General features: G+C 36.7%; 3 protein-coding genes across 3 annotated transcripts; 2 read left to right on the top strand and 1 right to left on the bottom strand.

The window, feature by feature from the left end:
* Window positions 5-2677, top strand: LOC18591785 (14-3-3-like protein B). Its single transcript, XM_007018121.2, has 4 exons — window positions 5-587; window positions 775-897; window positions 2159-2275; window positions 2459-2677. Exons 1-4 carry the CDS (start codon window positions 90-92, stop codon window positions 2477-2479), a joined length of 759 nt encoding a protein of 252 aa, XP_007018183.1. The 5' UTR covers window positions 5-89; the 3' UTR covers window positions 2480-2677.
* Window positions 3843-6640, bottom strand: LOC18591784 (protein CutA, chloroplastic). Its single transcript, XM_018125984.1, has 6 exons — window positions 6355-6640; window positions 6142-6257; window positions 5597-5659; window positions 4830-4861; window positions 4466-4560; window positions 3843-4185 (listed from the first exon to the last, which is right to left on the bottom strand). Exons 1-6 carry the CDS (start codon window positions 6540-6542, stop codon window positions 4104-4106), a joined length of 576 nt encoding a protein of 191 aa, XP_017981473.1. The 5' UTR covers window positions 6543-6640; the 3' UTR covers window positions 3843-4103.
* LOC18591783 (cyclin-D3-1) lies at window positions 12721-15702 on the top strand. Its single transcript, XM_007018118.2, has 6 exons — window positions 12721-13424; window positions 13991-14077; window positions 14181-14279; window positions 14365-14566; window positions 14706-14830; window positions 14981-15702. The coding sequence occupies exons 1-6, from the start codon at window positions 13095-13097 to the stop codon at window positions 15206-15208; spliced, it is 1071 nt and encodes a 356-aa protein (XP_007018180.2). The 5' UTR covers window positions 12721-13094; the 3' UTR covers window positions 15209-15702.

Raw genomic sequence — 23884 nt, 5'->3', positions numbered from 1 at the left:
TCTCACATGGCTTAGCCTGCGCCCCCCAAAATAACTTACCCAAAAAAAACATTCTCACTTAACCTCGAAAGGCCACCAATTTCGGGCAAATGGCGACCACGGTCCCCGACAACCTAAGCGGCGACCAATACGTTTACTTAGCGAAGCTAGCCGAACAAGCCGAACGCTACGAGGAGATGGTCCAGTTCATGCAAAAGCTCGTCCTGGGCTCGACACCAGCCGCCGAACTGACCGTCGAGGAACGGAACCTTCTCTCCGTCGCCTACAAAAACGTGATCGGCTCTCTACGCGCCGCGTGGCGTATCGTTTCCTCCATCGAGCAGAAAGAAGAAGGTCGGAAGAACGAGGAACATGTCGTGCTCGTTAAAGAGTATAGATCAAAGATCGAAGCTGAGTTGTCGGATGTGTGCGCTAGTATTTTGACTTTGTTGGAATCGAATCTGATTCCATCGGCGGCCGCGAGTGAGTCGAAGGTTTTCTATTTGAAGATGAAAGGAGATTATCATCGGTATTTAGCGGAGTTTAAGGTTGGTGATGAGAGGAAAGCTGCTGCTGAGGATACTATGTTGTCTTACAAGGCCGCTCAGGTAATTCTTTTTAATACGAGATCTGATTTTTTTCAACTTAAAGCTAAACTTTGACTGAATAGTGAATTTTGGAGTAAATTTATGGATTTTGACTTAGAGATTAAGATTTTAGGGTTGGGGTTTTGATCTTGGACGTTTGGTCTTTGTTGAAGTTGAAACTTTGGATTTTGTGTTGAATTGAATGAAGGATATTGCGCTGGCGGATCTGGCACCAACGCACCCCATCAGGCTTGGGCTGGCACTCAATTTCTCGGTGTTTTACTATGAGATCCTCAATCAGTCTGACAAGGCATGTAGCATGGCGAAACAGGTGCGTTTTCCTTGCTTTTTATCTCATAATTCCTTCATTTTTGTCTTGAGTGAGTTTAATTGATTGCCATGAATCCTTTTTAGCTGCGTATGGAAATTTAATATTTCAATCTAAGTAAACGTAATAATTCAATTTGATTGAAGAATTAAGTTACCATAAGCAGTTAAGCAGAGGCGTGGTCTTTTAGGCTTTGAATTGCATTTCACCTTGTTCAGCTGCTGCATAAACCAATGAATAATGAAAAGAAATCTGATTTTTTGATCCCGGGTCTTGTTTGTTATTTCATATAAGAGTATATTTTAGCTTGTTTAGCTTGAACAGTTTATCACAGCTTAGTTGTGTGAAGTTAAAATGTTTTTCTCCTTTTTTCTCCCCTTACTTTGGCTCGCCTATTAAAATTTTCTTTTACCATTTCAAATGCCCTTTATATCATGATGCATATGCTGGAATTTGCGCCTTAAAGTGTAGTAGGGCTTAGGAGGAGGTTGCTTTGACTTATTGTGTTGGTGTAGATGACTTTGTCAGGGGCCTATTAAATTAGAATTTGAACCAGCATTAGTTAATGAAGTGACAATTAGTTTCCTTTTCTATTATTGCGAATATATAGCTCTGTTGATTATGAGCTTGATTCTATTACCTTAAACTCACTTCCAATTTGGAATGTTGTCAGATCAGGATTGTCTAGAAACTCATGTCGGTTCTGTCATTAGCTATAGTCAATATATAGAGTGACGCAGATCTGCTAAACCAAATCCTAAATGAACAAATTCTAGAGTTCAGCAACATTTATTGCAGAATGAAATGGCTTGATTTGATGTCTTCATGATTGTTGCTTCTGACCGTTGGATAATGAACTAACCTCCAATTTTTGAGGTGATAGTTAGGAAGTTAAAAAAAATTAGCAACAAATACATTATTTTCAAACATTACAAAAGATGCATGTTAGGAGATGCTTTTTTTGGGTTTTTTTTCTTTATTCATCTTATCACCCTTGTTTGTTTTTATGAGGGGAAACTAAATGGAATGAGGCTATCCAGTGAAATTATTCCTACTTCTTTGTTACTGTCAGTAACTTGTTTGGAGACATTCTTACTTGGATGCTTTATGTAAATGCTACATTTTTGGTATGTTGACTTAGTTTTTCAGAAACATTCTGTGCCGTCTATGTATGACTGGATGTTGTATAGTTGGTGATAATAGTAAGAATGAATTTTCTTTAATGCATGTCTGATATTTATTAGATATCGCTTTTTTCCTAAAGGCATTTGAGGAAGCCATTGCTGAGCTTGACACACTGGGAGAAGAGTCATACAAGGACAGCACTCTCATTATGCAACTCCTAAGGGATAACCTCACTCTCTGGACTTCGGATGTGCAGGTCAGTGCACCCTTCCTCTCTCTCTCTCTCTCTCTCTCTCTCTCTCTCTCTCTCTCTCTCTCTCTCTCACACACACACACACACACACACACACACTCACACACATGAAGACCATGGTAATGGGGATTTTGAGACATCCAATTGGAATGTGACTAACTCTATGTGATGTTGTTTGTGATGCAGGACCAGTTAGATGAACCCTAGAAGGTGTTGAAAGTCTTGTTGGTCCTATTCTTCTTCTGGAGGAGGTGGGCTTTGAATGTCATTTGTTTATGCTGATTAAAGTGTGTAATTTAAAAATGGAAAGCAACGCTTGGCATGATGTTGCTATACTCGTACTAAACTTGTTTTGCGATTTGGAAGTGATTTGGATAGGTAGCATTTGCCATCTAGTTAGCTAGATCTTCTGCACTGGAGTTATTTTCTGATTGTAGTTGACTGCTTCAAGGTGGCAAAAGAAAAAAATGGATATCATACTCGGGAAGAATTTGCATTAATAAACAGGAGGACAAGGGACGTCTTTCTTTCGACAAAGGAGGAAAAGGGATTTAAAACTGAAAGTAAAGAGTAGAATAGAATACCAAAGAAAAAAAAAACCCCTGATGCATTTACCGAGTATGCCCCTGACAATCGACCCCTGCCCCTTGGCTCATTGCTGCAGTGATTTGGTATTATTAGCGCAACTATGCGAGAGATGCGGAAGGGAATCTCTTTAAAGGGGAGAGCTTTCACATCGTACGCTGGATCAATCGATGCTAATTTGTCACGGTGTTTGCAATATGCATTCCAAAAACCGGCTCATAACACAGATGACACGTCATCGGTATTCATTCGTGGTCGTACGTGGGTGATACACTCTGTCGCCACGTCAACATGATAAGCGTGTCCCATCTGCCAAAAGAAACGGAGGGGAAAAATGCCAAAGTGAAATTATTTTGAAAATGAACAATTAAAATGGGACAAGTCTCGATAATTGCTGATGCTCGTAGACATAGGGTAATGGTCACTTGCTTTGTTCCTCATACTACTACCAAAGAAACGATAAAGTTAAATCATGCATTGCTCAAATTTCAACATCTTCTAGTTAAGGTGTAAGTCTTCAAACTGGATAAAAATAAAACTTCGTCACAAGCATTGGGTTCTAATGTTGATACCTACCTTTTCAATGAGGCCTAACCTAACTTATGCCAAGTTATTGGATATAAGGTTACTCCACCATCGATATCAGAAGACAGTATGAGAGTTTTTTGACAAGTTCAAAGCATGGTAAATTGGTAATTCACTATGAACTATCGATTTGTCTTAAAATACTGGCCACCCATCCAGCATTACACCAAATTGCTGACTCCCCTCCCACCCAAACCCAAGATTCGGTTGAAAAAAGTATTGGAAATACAGAATGCAGAGCATTAAGACCTCACCCATAAGCACCATATAACTACAAAGCAAGCAGGCAGAAAGTAGTAAGAGAGGAAATACTTATATATATATATTGAACATGAAGTTGGACAGGTGTAGTGTATTTCTACTTTCCTTTTGTAAAATAAGAATTAAAAAATTGAAAGAATATAAGCAAGGACAGATAATAGGTTGCATTTATAAAAGCAAATACTTGTCTTACTTACAACATCACCAACTATAAAAACATTTCGTCCTATCATAAATAGGATTTAGCTTTCATATATTAATAAAATGACACGCAATCTTTATTTGAGTCAGAAGAAGCCATTCATCCGCACAACAAACATATGTATGAGATGCAGCACCCATGAAGTACACACTTACAATGGTTTCACACACTCAGGCCATCATACTACATCCGAGATATTCAGTCCCTAGTACTGTTTTTGAGCCATTCTAGATACTGGGGGCTGCCACCAGTGATTGGCAAGGCAATTACTTCTGGTACACTGAGAAAAAAAAAAGGTAAAAGAGTAAGGTGACGAAAACAATCTAGCCAGTGTTGTTTTGTCGTGTTTTTCATTTCTTTATTTAAAAGTGGTACTCTTTTCTTAGCTTTAAAGGGATTCAACCAAAGTTTCCAAGGGAACAGAATATAATGTCCCAAAAAGGATAGGAACACTCAGATTCTTTTCCTTTTCAAACAATCCTTATCCATATCGTAGTTGCAATTTAAAATTCAAGTCTAACATTTTTTTTGAAAATATAAGAAAGAGGCTTTCTGCTTACTCGTATTCATGATTTGCCTTGACATGCTCTGTCAGTGCTTCCAGGAGGGATTGCCTTGTCTTGATTATGAGCAGTTCCTCAGGATCTGAGTTGATCTGCAGCCAATAGAGACATAATTTGGTTTAACAAGCTAAGACATAACCTAATTACCAAGTTATTGCTTGTATAAAAGCATCAAAACTTAGCTGTACACAAGACCATCAGAAACATTTAGAATGGGTGCTTATGCAAAAGCTCCAAAAAGTTAAAAGATATTCTCTTCTAGATTCTCAAAGTATTTCTCAATTTGTCAGGAAAACTCAAGCCTTAATGTTTTACTTGCATTAATCCAACAAAAGCAAAGTATCCAAACGAAAGTTCATACCTTTCCTTCCCATTCATACACTGATTCAAGACCTGCATTCACAATATATTTACGATTCATAAGAATTCTATTTCAGGAACTATTGTTCAAATCAATATAAATCAGAAATAAAGAATCTGTCTCTCATGAAATTACAAAAAACAAGGTTTCAAGATGCGTATGTCTTCTATTTTTTTTTTTTGGGGGGGGGGGAGAGGTTCCATATCGAATTTAATAAAAATAACAATATGGCAGAGAAGTACTTGATGCAATTCTCATGAACAACTCCATGCGCCCTTGAANTCTTTAAATTTTTTTTTTTGGGGGGGGGGGGGGGGGGGGGTAGAAGAGAGAGAGAGAGAGAAGTCAATTCGATTCAATTTGGGGGATTTTATAAAACAGAATGTAATCACAAAACAAAGAACACCAAGAGATAAAAGATTTCTTCAAAACAGCTAGAGGTGCTAACCATAGTCATTATTTCAAAGCAAGAAATTCAAGCTACGAGGTGGTTCGTTTCAAATTGCCATATTGAAATGAATGCAACAGAGAAGCAACTTATTTCAAAGATCTCTACAAAATGGTTTGAGCCACATTGGGCTTGTAAAAAAGGTCAAACAGCGACTCGATGATTTCAATATTTACCTCTAAAACATGGAAGCTTAACTTGGCAATTTATACCCTTAAACAGACCATGTACAATGACAGACACAAAATAATATGTATTTCCAATGGCTGAAACAGATTGCCATATCTCGGCACAATATTAAAAGAACTATAGATTTAACCTGGTACTATGTTTACACATGCAGCAAGTTTCTCTTTGACGATGCTTTCAGCCAACTTCCTACCTGCATGTATGTTGTGCACTAATCAACTTTCAACTACTTTAAAACATTCGCTACATGATAATGGATAATCCAGCAAGGTCAATCAGGCACGTTAAAATAAAGAAGCAAAAAGAAGAACAAAATAGCTAAGAAATTTATGTCATGCCGTAGGTGGTATGACACCTCAAACTGAACCAACAAAACTCTTGGTAAGATTTAAGCTTAACCAATCAAATTTAATTGTTTAGTTGAATACAGAATTATACTTATTTATGCACTTCTTTATTTTAAAACGGCATTGCCTTAAAGTCTCATACTTTTCAATACTGAAAAGCAAGCCCCACAATAGAATTATAACAGAGGAGATGAAACACATAGACAAAAGCTTGAAAAAATGACTCTTTATCAATTAAATTTAAATTCCCAAATGCTGGAATTGCTAAATTTTATTTCTTTCCCCAAACCCATATTCCATTTGCTGACAGAATTCAAAAAAAAAAAACCTGCTTCTCTGTTAGGAACAGTAACATAAACGACGATGCTTGGAACAGTGTTGCTACTCCCTTCCATTTTTACAGCGTGGACGGGCTTATCTGGTAACTGGGTACTAAACTTCGATCTAAAACAAGAACCCCAACGGAGATTAGAGCTGAATTAACTGAAAATCAGCATTAAATCTTTGAACAATTAAGTGGGGAGTACGAACCAACCACTACCTTAAAAGAGGAACAAAGGGGAGAGACTGAGCGCAACCCGTTTTGAAGTTAGAGGAAGAAGAAAGTGTCGGGCAGAGATTGGAAAACCCCAAACTGAGGACGCAAAACGCACCGACTAGTGGCAGACGGCGTCGTATTGTGGTGGATGAAACAAGCGATGACGCTCTACAGCGGAGAGTGGAAGCCATTTGGGTTGGTCTCTTTATAGTATTCGGTGCGAGAAGGTTCAGTACTTGCGTAGGGGTTTACTTCGATCCTCTCACCCGAGTGCAAGGCACTTTTAGAACCATATTTTTATGTGTGCTTCTCTGATTTTGCCACGTGCATGATCCACAAAACGGTTGGATCAGTTGGGTTTCTTGGCCCATTATGGAGGCCTATCTTCTTTTCTGCTTTTTGTATTCACTCTGCTACTTGGCCCATTGGATTAACCTTTCTTATTTTACCTTCATTATCTTTGATATCAAGATGTGTTCAATCTTCAAACCCAAAATTTGCCAGCTATGAAGACCAAACCAATTCTGCATTCCATTAGCAGTGAAATCCATTTTTGACCAAAACCAAGACAACCAAAGGCAGGTAAACATGCAAGGAAGATCATTTTGACACTATATCAAATCATCTGAGCTAACACCTTCTTCATTAACTGGCAATCTGCTCATATTGTCAGAGCCAAGTTTATCCTTGATTTCCTGTTCTCCTCATTATTAAAGCATACTATCATTGGACAGTGGCAAGCACTACTGTCTATTGGTAGGAAAAGGTTAACTTGACTGAATACAATTTTTTCCCTGGTTTAACATGAGACCAGCTTGTTACAGAAATTTTGTACTCTTACTTTGGCAACTTAAGACTGGTTTTTGTACTGGAATCTCCTTATTAGAGCATACTAACATATATTAGCATTTGGCAAGCATTTAGTGGTTGGCACCGCTATTTATAACAAACCAAGACTATCAAACTTGATAGAAAGTGATTTGACTGACAATTTTGTACTAATAGTTTAGTAGCATTTAGTTTCTGATAAAGCTTTTCCGGGGGAAGAAAAACATATTGCACTCCTCCTAGTGGAAGCTAATTGACTATGTAAGATAATTACTTTGGAAAGCAATAGGAGCTACTCTCAACCTAACATGTTACAGAAAAAAAAAAAAAAGAAAACTATATACAGTACTTCTATTGAGGAGGCAAAGTTTAGACAAACATATGAAAAGGAATAAAAATGATGGAAAGGGAAAAGAAAGAAAAGACAAATGAAGCCAAGACATGGCTCACTGAACTAGAGGGGGGCTTTAAATTCACATCCACACCAACATGCCATTAATTTGATTCTGAAAGCATGAAAGCCCCATGCCAGGTTGGCTGCTACAGCATCTTCCTCATTGTCAATTACTTCCAGACATCCAATAGTACATTTGACTAATGAATATTAAGAGTTTTAATCAGTAATAGTACTTTACTAAGCCCTAGTATAGTGACACAAGTGACCCCAAAAAATTGAAAGAACTGCCTCCCTACTCCCCCTTCTCTACGGGCAAATGGTCCCCGGCTCTACTGTATATAATCCCAAAAGCTAAACCGGTATGCCCCGTTTATACATATGTTGGTTACTTTGATAAAAGACACAGATTAAGGCAAGGCGGTGACTTTGCCAGCTCAAACTGGATTAAAACACAATATATTAGGGTGTTAACGACCAAGTAATATCCCATATTAGACGACATCAGAGAATTAAAAAATTTACCCGAAGAGGCACGCGCGGGGCCCCGATCTTGATCCACGTGGGATCATTTTTTATTTTATTTTAACGGAGCTGGTCGTGTGAAATGGTGGAGACACCGGAGATACGGCGGATGTTCTGGATGCTTAATTTTGATGGCGGACCACGGCGTTGCAGGTGTTGCACATGCCTATATGTCTCCAAGTCTTTTTAAAACTAATGCAAAGAGAAGAGAGGTTTAACCCTTTGTTTTTTTTTCTGTTTTTTTGTTTCTAAAGTCTTGTTGTCTTGATTTTTAAATGACTAAGCATGGTCTTATTATTTTATGGACGTGGTGAATCTCAAGGACTTTGGATGAGTTTAATTAGAAAACAGAAAAATCATTAGTTAAAACCCCAAAGCCCTAGTAGAAGCAAATAGTTTAATCTTAGATTTAGCTGTTGCGCTGAAGCTGCTACATTACTGAATCTGGATCACTTCTGAACCCCTTGACTTGCAGTTAAACACTGTCTCATTGTTCAGATTTAAACAGTTTCACAGCTATTGGAGCTTTTCTTCTCTGCTGCACAATATATTTATATGCATATGTATAGTAAATATATACTTTGTTAACTTGAGATATTGGGTTGGTAGCAACTGTGAATGGCTTCCTCCAAATGGCTTTGATGGGGAAATTAATTTAATTAATGCAAGGCACATTGCTTGGAATGTACAGTTTCCTTGGTGAACATGCAAAACTTCTCAATAAATTCATTCTCTTTTTGATGAAATGAAACTCGTGCTACTTATTTGTTGTCCAACAGGATTTGATTCCAATTTATAGCTTGAACCTGTAAGTGGATTTTGAAAGCAATTGAACCACATATTTGACACTAGGAACTTGGAGAGTGGAGACCCTTAATTTGCACAATAATTATTGACCCTAGCTCGCTGAGATGTCTAGATTCAAGCTTGGAAATGAAGGAGTCTAGCCCTTAAAGAGATATTCATATGATAATAATACCCACACAGCCTACTTAACCAATCAAGAGTTTGGATTGGAAAACCCTACTTAACACATTCCTAAAGCTGAATATTTATATGACCAAACGTGCGTTGAGAATCCAATATACCAGCTGTGATATTTGACACTATAATAGAAAGAGAGAGAGAGAGAGATTCAGTCAAATGCAATATATTGGACAAATAAATATAGTCATTTGCCTAACATATGACCTAGCATTGGGCTTAGTAGCAGTAACAAAAGAAGAAGAGAATGGATGAGTTAAAAAAATGGGTAGTGGTTGTGGCATGACACTCGATCTGTTAAGCTCGGATCTCAAACAGGAAGAGAAGACTGGCTTTTAGACCAAAACCAAAAGTCTTGCAGGAAAAGGAAAGTGTGGGAATATAGTCTTTGAGATGAGCACAAAAACCCTGACATGAGCCATATGGGTGAGGTCTTATTCGATATTTTTTTTTATCAGGAATTTCTCTGAGGGTGAAAACTGGCAAAAGGTGAAAAGGTAAAATTCCAAAGCAGAACGGGAAAAAAAAAAAGGGTTAGAAATTTGTGTCCCAAAAGTCTCTTTACCAACTCATTTTTAAGCACGTCTTCATGAATGCATATTAAGAAGCCACAAAGCAAAGCATCCAAGGTTAAACCGTAATTCAGTCCAAGTTTTTATCCTTGTGGTTTTTGATCATCATGAGTATTTGAATTCAAAGTTCTTGTCGTCAAAAACTGTATGGTAACATGCTGGATTTCATTCAACTATACTTTCCCACCTTGATTAACCAGTATTTTCACCAGCATTGACAATGGCATAATGAAAACTTTGTCCCCAAAGCTATACTCCAACTTCATTCATTGATTTATTATGGAAAGAAAACTTCAAAAAGCAATAACCAGCACTTAATTACCCTGTACTATTCCTTCTAACAACCCTTTTTAATTAATAAATTGATATTTATTATAATAATAATAATTAAGCAGTCGTGACTATTTTTCAACACTTTAGGTCCATGTGGAAGGTACATGAGATTTTCATTGGTGGATCAAAGAAACAATGAAATAAGATACATATGGTCGTAAATGTGTTAAGTACATTAAGTTTGAATTAACATTGGATTAAGAGATTATTGCTCTTAGAAACCCTGATATGCATTATTCCTATAAACCCTTAATGAAGATTCAGAAAGTACAAGATGAAAAAGTAGAGAGGGAAAATTAAACGTGTTGAAAGAGCTGACCTGAAAACATTGGCGCCAGGGGAAGATTAAACAAGCAGGCAAAGCATTGATTATTGAAAGGCCATGGAGGAAATTAAAAAAAAAAAAAAAACCCACATAGTCGAGGGGCATCTAGTTGTGTGGGATATGAGAACGTCTAGAACGAAAACATCAAGAATGGACCAACTGTCCACAGATGTTTTCTTGATCTCTACAGTTTGTTTTTGACCTGAAATATTATTAGTCGTGTCCGAACCCGCCCTTTTGGTTTTTGTTTTTAACACCATTACCAAGGAAGTAAAATGATGGCATTTTACCCAAAGGATTGCGAAAGCAAAACACAACCCTGCTGAGTAATCACACTTTGGAAGTCCACCAAACAACTAATTAGACAAACAGTTAATGTCCCTAATTAGAGGATAATTATCCAAATCTAAGCAGTCATTTGCTGAATGAGAGAGAGCCAAAAAAACAAAAATTGTTCTACTTTTTTATATATTTTTTTCCTTCTCTTTGGCAGAATCCAAAAGATCAAGACGCTCCTAAAAGTGAAAGAAAAGCAAAAGTTCATCTCTTTTTGTGATTCTTTGGCCAATAAAAAGACAACCCTTTAATCTTCTTTTCTTCCCTTTCAAATTGTTGGCTGATTTTGAGAAGAATTCTAATGCATCATCATTATAGTTCTAGCTTTTCCGGTCACCGGAAACAGCACCTGCTGGCTCCATGTGTGACATGCTGTTTCACTAAATTGCTTCTATATACCCTTTTAATCATCAAAAGACTCGGATTCTCTTCTCTATAAGAATGAAGTTCAAAAGTATATATGACGGGTTAGTAAGTATTTGGACAATGTACGAGGATGTAACTCTACAATGAGTTGGAGAAAAGTTACAGAGTGGATTAAATATAAGGACCAATTCATCAAACTCCATTGATTTATCCGTGAATACTGCACCACTGTATCTTGAATTCTTGATAACGACTGCTAGAGTTTCTTTTTAACTTAAGTCCAAACAACTTTTAGTATAAAAACATAGGTTTGAAACCACTGTTTTTATATGAACAACATTGCATTCAACGCGAACAGAAAAAATAAATGTTTAAACGCAATTAACTCTGGTTCCATGCATTGAATTTGATACATAAAGTTTGAAAGGTCTTCCCTCTCATTACAGCTTTTGAAAGACGGTGGTACAGGCTCTGTGTCTTTACTGTAGTGAATTCAATTTCTTTCCATCAGAATTATGATGTTATGGCAAGCAGAGTTACTGTTGCTTCTTCTCCTGCTCATAACAAATGCCATTGCCAATTACATTCTTGACAACCAGGAAACAAAAATTTTACTTTTACAAGTTAAGGGAAGTAACCATACCAGATGTAATACTAATTCCCATTATTCAAACAATTCAGCGCACTAAATTCCAAAATCTAATAGTACACGAAAAATATTCTATAAAATTGCTATGGATGAAACTGTTATGCTGAAAATAGTACATTCCAAGCATTTGAGAGTTACTCATGAGGATAAAATCATAAAATTATACATAACCGAAAGCGTATGAAAGGGAAAATTAATATACTTTGTTTCTGTACAAAGAACGTATGAAAGGATCCCGAAGGCTTCAAAAAGTACAGTCATTATTGTAAATTTCTGCAAGAAACGGATGTTTCCAGTCCTCAAGCTGATAAAGAAGATGACACGCGTCAGCATGGGACGAAAAAGACAGCGTCACGGTCCCCATTGGTCACTTCAGCTTGTTCCATCTTACAATCTTGTCCTACCACTTTGGTCCAAATTACAGAACCAGACCTGTCGTTTTCTCCCTCATCCTCATGTCCGGGGTAGAAAGGTAAAACCCAGACTGTAAATGAAAAATATTAATGTTTTGGTAAAACAAAAATTAACAAATGTAAACACGTGATTATAGAAGGAAGTATTCAAAGGAAACCGTATTTGCCCAGAGATTATGAAAGTAAAAAGGCAATGTTTTATGTTTCTAAGTTGGAGAGTTTACTTTCGGTGTCACTCAAAGAATTTTGACAGGAACACTTGGCCTTGGGTCATTAATTTTGTTACTGAATTCCCATGAATATAAAAGAAGAAGGAAAAAAAGAAAACTTTGATGCCAGCTAAACTTATAAAATAAGAATTAAGAAGCAAAACAGACAAAAAAATTATTACTCGGTTTGCTGTAAACAAGCAAAGGAGGAAAGCTCAACAGCACTAAAAAAGATTTGTTTTTTTTTTTGAGTCTCAACAACACACACACCCCACATCCAAGGTTGCCAATGACATCTTCTATGTACAGACAATAGACCTTCTTCTCTCTTCCTTTACAAAATCTTGTATTTGCCCTTGTTTATGTCCATATTTTGCGCTTGCATTTTCCCTTTCTGATTCTCATATCTACATGCTCTCCCTCTTTCTCTCTCTCTCACTGTCGCACTCCCTCCCTCTCTCTCTCTCTCTCTCTCTCTTGCTTTTACCCTAAAAAGGGCATTGGTTTCCTTCATAAGAGACCCTCTTCTTGAGCAGTCTTTTGAAGCCTCTCAAGTCTGAGAGAGGGAGAGAGATAGAGAGCGAGGAGACTGCTTTAGCTTCACTCTTTATTGTGTTCCCATTCCTATATTATATTATACTCTTCAAAAACATTTCTTTGTTCTTCAATTCTTTGATTAAAGAAAAATTTTTTCACATATAAACATACAACCCACGCTCTTAATACCATTTATTGTTTAGAAGATAGTAAGATAAAGAGAGAGCTTTTTTTTTTTACTTTTTCTAGATTTTTTGAGAGTTTTGTCTGCAATGGCACCAAGTTTTGATTGTGCAGTTTCGAGTCTTCTATGTGCAGAAGACAACAGCAGCATTTTTGATGATAACGAGTGCTGCGGTTGGGGCGCTGAGGTGGAAGAGTTTGGGGCAGCATGGAATCATAGATATTATCGAAACTCGAATCAAAACCGAGTCTTTAATGGCGTTGATGAAGACGGCTTGCCATTGCAGAGTGAGGAGTGTTTGGCTTTGATGGTTGAGAAAGAACAGCAACATTTGCCAAATGCTGATTACTTGAAGAGGCTAAAAAGTGGAGATATGGACCTGGAGGCTAGAAAAGAAGCTGTTGATTGGATTTGGAAGGTAGGTTAACTCAGAAATGAATCATCTTTTTTTTTAACCTTTTACTTAGATTAATGAAGGTTTCACATATATGATTTGTAAAGTGGGTGCTTCTTTTTCAACATATTGTACTCGTTCTGTCAATATTTGGATTATTTCAGAGTTAAAGTCTTTGCTTTCTTTTCAGATTTATATGGTTTTCCTCTGTATTTTGCTGAGTAAAATACCCTTTTTGGATTAATCCTGATTATGTTTTCAGAACTTCTTGAGGTGGAGGAAATGAACTGGGTTCATTTTTCTCTTTGTTCTGGTATCTTTTTTTTCATATTCTGGAATGCGTTTGGTGGGTTCTTTTTCGCTGTTGGGGCCAATGCTGATTTGTTAATTGTTTTTATCTCTTCATTTCTTTCTCAGCAGCTTTGAAACTATTTCTGCTTTTTGTATATTCCCTTTCTCTTTATTAGTCCTTGTTGTAGTGTATGAGCTGTTATGCTCCCTTTCCTGTTCTATTCAATTATTTGCCTTCATTATTCCTTTCTTTTGAGCTTGTTTCATGGTTGATTTTAATTGCCCTGTTTGTTCAACAGGTTCATGCCCATTTCGGTTTTGGACCTCTTTGTGCGTATTTATCGATAAACTACTTGGACAGGTTTCTCTCTGCCTATGAATTACCCGTAAGTTCAAAAAACCAATCAAACATGAGATTCTTATTTTCTGGACCTACCCTTGCACTAAACTCCATTGATTTAAATTGCATCTAATGTCCGATGATTGCAGAAGGGCAAAGCTTGGATGATGCAATTACTAGCCGTGGCATGTCTATCTCTTGCAGCCAAGATGGAGGAGACTGAAGTTCCATTAATTTTAGATCTACAGGTTAAAATCTACCAGAGTCAGTAGCTTTCTTAAGTGTTATAGTTTTGTTTGAATCTAACAGTTTTGATGAATTGATGATTAACAGGTGGGAGAATCTAGATTTGTGTTTGAGGCTAGAACTATACAAAGAATGGAGCTTCTAGTGTTGAGCACCTTGAAATGGAGAATGCAAGCAATCACCCCATTCTCCTTCATAGACTATTTCCTTTACAAGCTCAATGATGATAAAATCCCACTTAGAAATTCAATCTTGAGATCAATCCAACTCATCTCAAGCACAATAAAAGGTCCGTCTCTGTTCCTCACAGTAGCATACAGAGACAAGTGTACTATTTTTGCAATAATTTTTGTCTGCAGTGGTCACAAATATGATAGATAGGTGTGAGAGGGATCTGATGTTTTTGGTGGGTGGGGAATTGAATGCAGGGATTGACTTCTTGGAATTCAAGTCTTGTGAGATTGCCGCAGCAGTGGCAGTATCTGTTGCTGTAGAAACCAAAACAGTGGACACTGAGAAAGCAATTTCTGTTCTCACTCAGTATGTACAAAAGGTAAACTTTGGTGGTCCAATATCCAAACCAAAAAGGCAACCTAGATGATTGGTTCTTTTGTTTATCAAATTATTTTGTGTTTGATGATTACTTGCTAATTAGATTGAATTAAGTCAATTAACCCATACATGGATTGATTCTTTTTGGCAGGAGAGAGTGCTGAAGTGTATTGAATTGGTAGATGAATTGTCATTGTTTGGTGGGTCTGTTAAGGGAGGCAATGCATCTGTCCCATCTGTTCCCCAGAGCCCAATTGGGGTGCTGGATGCCGCATGCTTGAGCTATAAAAGTGATGACACAACAGTTGGGTCATGTGCAAGTTCTTCACGTACGCATACTAGTCCCAGTACCAAAAGGAGAAAGCTAAGCAGACCCTGAGAAGTGGAGCTGTAAAAGTGATACGGAAGATTAGGATATTCACACAACAAAACCAACACTCCTCCTTTATATGTCTGTTATTGTTACATAGTAGCTTTGGGTGTGTTTTTTAAGAGGACCAAAAGGAAAACCATAAGTACAGGATGGAAAATGAAAGGTAAAGGAGGCCAAAAAAAAAAAAAAGGCTAAAATAGTTGGAAGAGTCCTTCAATAAGTTGTGTCATGGGCTGAGTATGGAGAGGATTGAATCAGGGCATTTCATGCTCTTGGCATGGAGAGGGGTCACCAGCTGTTAAATATTAGACTTCTTAACAGCTAGTACTAGAACAAGAGAAAACATGAAAAAAGAGATTAAAACAAAAAAAAAAAAAAACAAGTTTTTCTGCTTTGTGAGATATAGTTTGTTGTAGGTTGGAGTTTTTCCGGAGAAAAAAAAAGTAAAAACCAAAAAAAATAGTAATATGAGATATATTTTGCAAGAATAGTTTGATTTATCTTGCTTTGACCTTTATTCTAGTAATTATTATTAATTTTGAAGATGTACACACAAAAAAAAAAGAAGAAAAAAGGCAAAGAAACAAGAGGAACCCAAGCAAAACAAGATTAAAAAGGGTTTTCTTCAATAAAAGATGCCATTGCCTGTTTCTCCATCAGGATTATCACCAATGAAACAGGGCTAAATCACATACTCTTTGCAAATTGGTGGGTTTTCTTGAATAAATTTATAAACATAAATTTACATAATTGAGGCAAATAAAAAAAAAAAGAAAAAAAGAGGATGATGCTGCAGCAGCCTGCAAATGACTATCTAATTATAACTGGGCTTGGCTGGGCTGGGCAGCAGCAAAAAAGCGTTAAGTCAAAGACGTAAAAAACTTTTAATTAAAAGGCCGTATTAAATCGAGTTTTGGGCCACCACGTGAACCCATATCAGATAATAAAGGCGTCCTGTGGATTATTCCTGACATTAAAACATAATTTAAACCCATGAGGAGGAACTAACTGCACCACTCACATGCAACATTCAATGCTTTGCTTTCATCTTTTATTCATAATTTTCCTTAGCTGTAAATTCCAAGACTAACTTCCCTTCCTATCCTCTTCTGCCAGTCCTCATTGCTGGACTGACATAAGATGAAAATTATAATGCTATGAGATTGGAAGTAGGAATAATTTGTGGGGAGATGTCATATTTCCACGTCCAACCTGAATCACCCAAAGGCCGAATAATTGATGTGTGTACGAAGTTGGAAAGGGACATTGATTAGCATCCAAAGTACGGTCCTGATTCACATGTTTAAACAAAAACCTCCGATCGCAGTTTAGTGGACAAATCTTATGAAACAGAAGACAAGATCCTTGAAACTGTAAACCCACCATTCCTACAGCCAATAAGTTCTTGTTATCAGACAAAAGTTATTACTATATATCAGCAAAATTTCTCTCTCTCTCTCTCGCTCTGAAAAGCTAGAATATCTCTGCAATGTTTCTGAAAATATAATTAAACCAATAACTCATCCCTAAGCTAAGGGAGCATCCATTCATTTCTTTTTCTTTTTTCTTTTTTTTGTTTTGTTTTTTTTAAAAGCTTATGGACAAGCTGCACCTTCTACCTGTACAGCATCACAAGCTAAAAGATACTGTAAATTTGGGTAATAAATAAATAAAGTGAGGGAGTCCAGCTAATTAGTTCAATTTAACTATGTTGTATATATTTTTTGCAATCTTTCCAACTTTCTGTCTAAAAATGCATTTCACAAACTCGAAAACGACGTCGCACTGTCAATTTTGGACCCATGGCAGCAAGGTCCATAAGAAATGGATCAAGTCTACTCAATCAAAGGCCGTGAATATGATTCCCTCCCCCGCTAAAAGTGACGGAAAAACGCGGGAAGGATTGCAAGGGGATGGCGTTGTGCACTTTAATTACAGTTTTACCCCTCGGTTTCTTTGTTGGCAAAGATAAACCGGGCTTCCTTAAGCCCGAAGAGAAAACACACAGTAAAATCCATAGTATTCCTTTCTGACCCAAACCAATTATGAGATACCTTGGCCCAAAAAGGACAGTTTTATTTTGTTATTTTTCCTTCTATTAATCGCCTATTTGGTCATAATTAAGATGCCAAGTGCGTAATTAACCATATATTTATACAAAAACTTTGTTCTTACATTATGGTCTCAACTTTCTTAGGTTTATTATTTCGAGCCAAAATTGTTGGTAACTTGTGATTCGGTCTTGCCTCCTCTGCCATGTACAAGGATGCGTAAGTGGCCTCAAGCCGACCACGTATTGCTGGTATCATGGTCATTGTAGTATTGCTGACAATTTAACTACTTTTGACCACTCCAAATGCAACAATAGCAAACCCACAAGAGAAATACGAATCACTACAATCAAAGCCATAATCAAACCATGAAAAAATGAGGGACCAGAGACAGGAAATGTGACAAAAGAGGGCTTGACAAACAAAGGTTTAAAGGGCTAATCATCACAAACTGAGCTATCATGCAGCCGATGAGCCAAAAATGTCTCAACAATCCAAGGTGGCAGGATGGAATGCAGAGAAAGGGAGCATATATCAAAGAGATTTGCTGCACTGTTGAAGATAAGAGGATGCTGTTTCTCTATCTCCAGCTGCTGAATATTTTAAAGATAAAGATGATGTATTTATCTTGACTTTGTGTACCTCTGTCATTTGTTTTATCCTAACACTTATTTCAGTGAATATAATTGTCAAAGAAAATGCGGTCATCGTTACAAACACTTATCGTGTGAATTCTAGATATGAAAGACATCAGACATGGTCTGCCGCCCCTCTCAATTATGGAATGATATTTATTTGTTTATGAGAACAGAGCATGTTCTAACAAAAAAGGTTAAATGCTCGATAATTAGCCTTGAGTTGGGTTGAGGAATAGGGTAAAGAGGGTCTCTGGCTCAGTCTTCTTAAATATTAGGCCCAGATAAAGGTAAGTGTCTCCCATGAATAGAATACATGTAGGGCCGTGGACCATCCAATAATTGAGGGCTAAATAGTGGACAGAAATTGGGCTACTTTGTATTAAAAATAGTCATTGAGTCCACCACAAAACCTAGTATTTCACTGTTAATAACGAGATAAAAGAATGGTGGAATGACAAAGTATTGAAGAACACAACCCATTTGATCGTTTCTCTTTGTTCTAGTTGTTGTAGAAGTCAGTCTATGGATGATAAACAATCGGAGAAGAAGGACTAAAAAGGAGGGATATCAGATATGCCTTAAAAGAGCAAGAGAATTATTTTCCCACTCATTAATTTCAATATAAAATGTCGCTTTCATTTTATTAGTTGTGATTAAAAATAATAATAAACACGCATTGACACGAAACAAGTAAGTTTAGAAGTGAACTAGCCATACTACTTTGTTTCATGATTGATTAACATGTCAATTTTTTTTGATACAATAGCTTGAAGTTGATGCATAAAGCCAAATGTCATGCTTTGCATCAACTTAAATTATTTAAAAACCTACATAACCATTTACGGCTAATCACCTTCGTATCATTTCACATTTATAATGCCTAATCGCATTAAAATATTTAATGTTTCTTTTATTAATTTTAAAAACATGTTTACATGTGTTGAGATTTGGACGCAGAGGTTGCATAGTATGCCGACATGAAATTGTCACCTTACGTGGGTAAAGTAGTTACATTTCACATGGATCGATACTTTTGATTCAAAGTAATCCAACGACCATAACGACGGCGTTTTGGGGGCTGCGGAGGTGTAAAGAATTGGCCAGTGCAGAACGCATGATTTCTATCAGCTTGAGAGGTAGGTGTACTGGCCAAGGTTGACGACTCAAAGGGAATCTAATCCAGCACGGGGCAGGCTACCGAACTGGCTCGCCTCTCTCATATCTTCACCGCTATGTCTTACTGCCAATCTTGGTACGGTGAGAGTGGTACTTTAGGTACTTGATAATGTGGACAGGTTGACTCCCGATGGCCCATGCGCCCAACTACTCGAGAGCCAACCGCTGTCACTTTCTATTTTAACTCTCTGTCCCCGTACTTCACAACATTTTCGGCTTCTTACCCTTCCCTTTGTGTTTCTCTTCTATATTTTCCCCCCATCTTCTCTTTTGTTTCTTCACCCACTTTGCCTTAAAATTTGTTGTGATTTGCCAGAAAGAAATGCAAGGCTAATTACCTTTTGTTTCATTTATGGTTTTTTCTTTCATATTTTTCCAGTGAATTTAAAAAATTCACTCTTTATCTTTCAAAAATTATAATTTTCATGAAAATTGCTTTTTGTAAAACGAAAACTTATGACAATGTATTTAAATAGAAAGTCTTAATTTATTAAAAAAAAAACCTTAAATCACATTATCAATTTTGAAAACAATGGGGTATACCTAATAAAATTGAATGAATTAAATAAAATGAGCCGTAAATTTGGAATTAGCATGACTTTTGATAATCGGCACATATACAATGTGAGAATCTAAATTGTCACCTCTAATAATGTATTATATTAATAATTAGCCCTAGAAAGCCCAGGTAAAGTAATTCAAAGTTAATCATTTCATGTAATCTATATGTTTTTTTAACCAAAAAAAATTACATGTAAATGAATCATGTGAATGCAAGCTTTTAAAACTTATAAATAAATGCAGCATCAACAAAAACTTTTTAACGTGCATTAATACGGTGAGTTTTGGATAGAATATGAACATTAGTTCAATCTTTTGTTTTTTCAGACTCTGGAATGTCTGGACTGTTGACTATAGTAAAAGCATGAGCTTCCAGCGTACGTCAAAGAAAAAGACCGATTTGCCTAAAAAGAAGAACGTGAACGAACCTGGTTCATCATCGAAACAAATGCCAAGTTTGTCGTGGACTGTATCTTCTCGAGTTGCCTGTTCTTAGTTAATGAATAAGTATTAAAGCTTTGACATAGAGAAAGGCTACGTCCTCACCTAGTTTCCCATAGGAGTTCATCGCTTCAAGTGCATGTCGACCCTTACATTATTTACCAAAACCGTATCCTTTTTCAAACTGTATATAGTTAAGGAAGCGAGAATATTGGCACTGTTAGATTGTATAAAACTTGTCACTTCTGGTAGGTAGCATGATCTTTTCCTTTAAGAGACTTTTTGCTTTTAAAGGTAATGCCCACCCCCACTTCAGTTTTGTTTTTGATCATGAAGACCTTTTCCATCAAGGTGATATAAATGCATTAAATTTTTATTTTATATTATTTATACAAGTCATTTAATATATCTTTGTACATAATGTAAAACTTAATTGTTTTTGCATAGTGATTATGAAAATTGATGTATTAAAGTAAACAAAAAAAGAAAAGTAGGGGCCGAAATAATGTTCCAAGGAATATGAAGGAGCAAAGAGAAAATACAAAAATCACAAAGCTTTACCACTCCCGAGAATCACCGTAAAAACTGCAGGAAAAAAAGAAAAGAAAGTGAGAAAGGAATTTAAAGGGGGAAAAAAACTTCCAGTTAAAACACGCCAGAAAGCACGCCACTGGCGGCTACGCGTCCGCAGAAGCCGCTGATTTGGCGGTCCCCAGGGAAAAAAACCCCAATCCCCACTACACGTGTCAGCCATCCGTAACTCAATCCCGATTCCTCTGCTCCTTAATTTCTCCGTACACCCGTCTGTCACCCTATCCCCTCGCGTGCATGGTTAGGCCCTTTAACAATACATTCTATTTTTATTACGAGATCTTGAGTATCTTTAAGTTTTACTTGACTTTAATTTTTTTCCGTACCATTTTAAAAAACGCAATTTCCTATACACAACTTAGTCTGCTATGTTTACAGTTTCATTTGTTGGATGATTCTCACAAATAATTAAAAAAATAAAAAAAAAAACACTTTCTCCTTAACTAACTCCTATGAATCATTTAACAATACTTTGACCAAACAAACAAAACCCTGACTCTCTTTCTCTTTCTTATGGAAGCGCGAGCCAAAGCGTGCACAAATGCATGCGCTCCCTTTAATAAGATCCCAACGATGATGCTGAATTGCTGATACAGCGTTTGTTGCTTTTTTTTTTTTTTTTAAAAAAAAGAGAAAAATAAGTTGTAAAAAGTATTAATGTCATTCAGACGAATTTACTAATTAATTGAATATTAACAATAAATATCTTCTGGCTCCAAAAAAAGAATCTCATTTGTTTTGTCTTTATTTTCCTTTGGGATTTTAGACTCGACCTCTATGATCCTTCCACGTGTGAACGTAATCAATCGTGCGGCATTGAGGGGAGGTGAGGAGGGAACACAAGCGGAGGAGCGTGGACATGTTGGGAAAAGATAAGACGGCGTGTTAATTGAAAGGTTTGTGCGTCTCGTGGGCGTGGGAGACTTTTTATTTTTTTTCTCTTAAAAAGTCTGCTAGCTCTTACTGTACTGGAGATTTTGGTGTCGGATTGCAAGATTTTCTACCCTTTATTTATTTTTTGCCCCCTCAAGTCTTACAATATTTTTTTAGTCGATGAACTTCTTTATGAATTCAGTATTTTTAAAAATTTTCATAAATCTTATTAAAGGGTATGAAATGACTACTTTGTCCTTTTCATTCCAAGCCATTTACTGTACCAAGGAATTCAAACTTTGTGGCCAGTCTGTTGCGTTTGGTTCGTGACTTGACTAGGATGTTTATCTCAGTTTAACTCCTTAAAACACGGAGAAAATGTGTCAGATTAATAAGGTTTAAGGAATATTATAACCAAAAAAAATTAGCAAATTGAGGAGGTATGGTCTTGTCTGTTGTGCTACTTGCGTATTTTCAATCCAAATGTTCTTTCATGGAAAAAAGTTTCCCACCTTTTTCCTTGTTGTAGCCAGTGCTGATGGGAAAATTTTCAAGCTTTTTAGTTTGATTCTCTTACATTAAAATTTCCCCAGTGGTCATTTTACTGTAACACGAGTTGAAAAAGGAAAGAAGATTCCAACTTACCATTCTGGATTAAGTTGCTCGGATATGCAATGGAAAGGCTGCCCTTTTCCCAAATGCATGCGTCCTCGACATGACAGGAAGAAGAATTGTTTACCCTCATTCCATAAACGAGAAAAATTAAAAAGAAACCAAACCAAATTCCAATTGATTTGTTTTGGTGAGGGAGCCCAAAAGTCTCGTTTTGATAATGACTGGCACTTTCTGGATTTGAACTAACCTCAATTATAACCCAGTGTTGAAGCAACTTGATTGGTCTACCTAATGCAACTGAAACCCTAAAGTCCAACTTATACCCACCAAAGTGCACTGTAGTAAGGCCACGATCCAGCTTCATGATTCTTACGTGGGAATGGGGATCATTAATCTCATATGTGCAATAGTTTCAAGGTCAACATGATAATTACTTCACTGTTATAAGTGGATAATTTTGACCTTAAAAGTGTAAATTAACGAGGATCCTCCATGTTTCGGAGTTGGCAATGAAGAACAGTGGAAGCAGCAATGGAGGGGAATAATTAGGCTTTATGTTTGGAAAGAGTAAGGTAGAAGCAGAGAGTGATTTGTGGGATTGCTAATTGCCTTTATAATTATTTAGACATGGATGCAAGTACTCATTAATTAAACTCGTCCCGTCATTAAAATTATTTGTTTACCCCCCTAATAGATTTCTCTAGGTAATGCTATGATTGCTCTTTTGGTGTAAGAGAGGGGTCTGATTAACTATAATTGCTCCTTATTGCAATGCTGATATTTGCTTTCAAAGACATACCCACACAAGAAAATTCCATATCTTAGGTTATTATAATACCTGAAATTTAGTTACTAGTTAAACACTATGCGTTCTTCAATTCTCTAAGCTAAGGCTTTACACTATTGGTTCACATTATTCCATGATTGTAGCCACTTTTAATTAGTTAGTACCCTCCAAATTAGTTCAATCAAACTGTATTTGGTTGACTTGCTGAGGGGAAAAAATATGCTCAATGACTGCATCATGTTTCGATCCTAACATATTGGACTGAACATGTATTGTCAAGAACCAGTTTTATTGTACAGTTGGAAAAATTAACTTGCCCCATTTCAGTTCTTCATTCGTGCCTTCAACATCAGATCTAGAAAAATGATGAAGGGAAGGGGTTTTTTGTGTTGATGTTTCCTTGCTATCTGAGGGAAACAAACGTGCAAAAGCAAATATGTAAACACCAAATTTAATGTCTCATCACAATTATAGAAACCCTTTTTTCAATTCTTCAAAGGGAAATATTATTGAAATGGAGAAACATGAATACTTTGCCATGGAAGCCATAAGCGTGCACATTTGCACGTGTTTGATGATGGAAGCCCTCCATGGCCTAATTAATCTCCCCCTGCTCAGCTTCCCAATCAAGAATATTAATGAAACAAACATCCCTTTAAAAAATAGGATTAGCCAGGGGGGAGAGGGGTTGACACTTTGTAATGGGGTCATTTCTTTTTGGTAAAATATAAAGGAGAGTGGGATAAAAGTCTAAGAAAGTGGGTGGAATGTAGCATAAAAGATGTGAGTGTGTGTGTGTGTGTGTGTGTGAGAGAGAGGAGGGGAAGTATGGATTCCTCATCCCCCTTCCTTTTAATCATCTCCCTTTGTATTGGTTTGTGAATGATTTATAAAAGCAAAAAAAGAAAAAAAAAAAACAAGAGTTTATTTGTTTCTTTAGTGCGGCCTG

The sequence above is a fragment of the Theobroma cacao genome, chromosome 8 (assembly GCF_000208745.1).
Source record: "Theobroma cacao cultivar B97-61/B2 chromosome 8, Criollo_cocoa_genome_V2, whole genome shotgun sequence".
Taxonomy (NCBI): domain Eukaryota; kingdom Viridiplantae; phylum Streptophyta; class Magnoliopsida; order Malvales; family Malvaceae; genus Theobroma; species Theobroma cacao.
This window is presented reverse-complemented; position numbering and strand designations above follow the sequence as displayed.

What these genes read in the sequence shown, in the direction of transcription:
- LOC18591785 (XM_007018121.2), top strand. Translation starts at nt 90, where the DNA reads ATGGCGACCACGGTCCCCGACAACCTAAGCGGCGACCAATACGTTTAC. An exon ending in TGTCTTACAAGGCCGCTCAG is followed by an intron (nt 588 to 774) that starts GTAATTCTTTTT and finishes AATTGAATGAAG; the next exon opens with GATATTGCGCTGGCGGATCT. An exon ending in CATGTAGCATGGCGAAACAG is followed by an intron (nt 898 to 2,158) that starts GTGCGTTTTCCT and finishes TTTTTCCTAAAG; the next exon opens with GCATTTGAGGAAGCCATTGC.
- LOC18591784 (XM_018125984.1), bottom strand. Translation starts at nt 6,542, where the DNA reads ATGGCTTCCACTCTCCGCTGTAGAGCGTCATCGCTTGTTTCATCCACC. An exon ending in CCCTTTGTTCCTCTTTTAAG is followed by an intron (nt 6,258 to 6,354) that starts GTAGTGGTTGGT and finishes TTCTTGTTTTAG; the next exon opens with ATCGAAGTTTAGTACCCAGT. An exon ending in TGTATGAATGGGAAGGAAAG is followed by an intron (nt 4,561 to 4,829) that starts GTATGAACTTTC and finishes TATTGGCTGCAG; the next exon opens with ATCAACTCAGATCCTGAGGA.
- LOC18591783 (XM_007018118.2), top strand. Translation starts at nt 13,095, where the DNA reads ATGGCACCAAGTTTTGATTGTGCAGTTTCGAGTCTTCTATGTGCAGAA. An exon ending in CTGTTGATTGGATTTGGAAG is followed by an intron (nt 13,425 to 13,990) that starts GTAGGTTAACTC and finishes TTTGTTCAACAG; the next exon opens with GTTCATGCCCATTTCGGTTT. An exon ending in TCTCTGCCTATGAATTACCC is followed by an intron (nt 14,078 to 14,180) that starts GTAAGTTCAAAA and finishes CGATGATTGCAG; the next exon opens with AAGGGCAAAGCTTGGATGAT.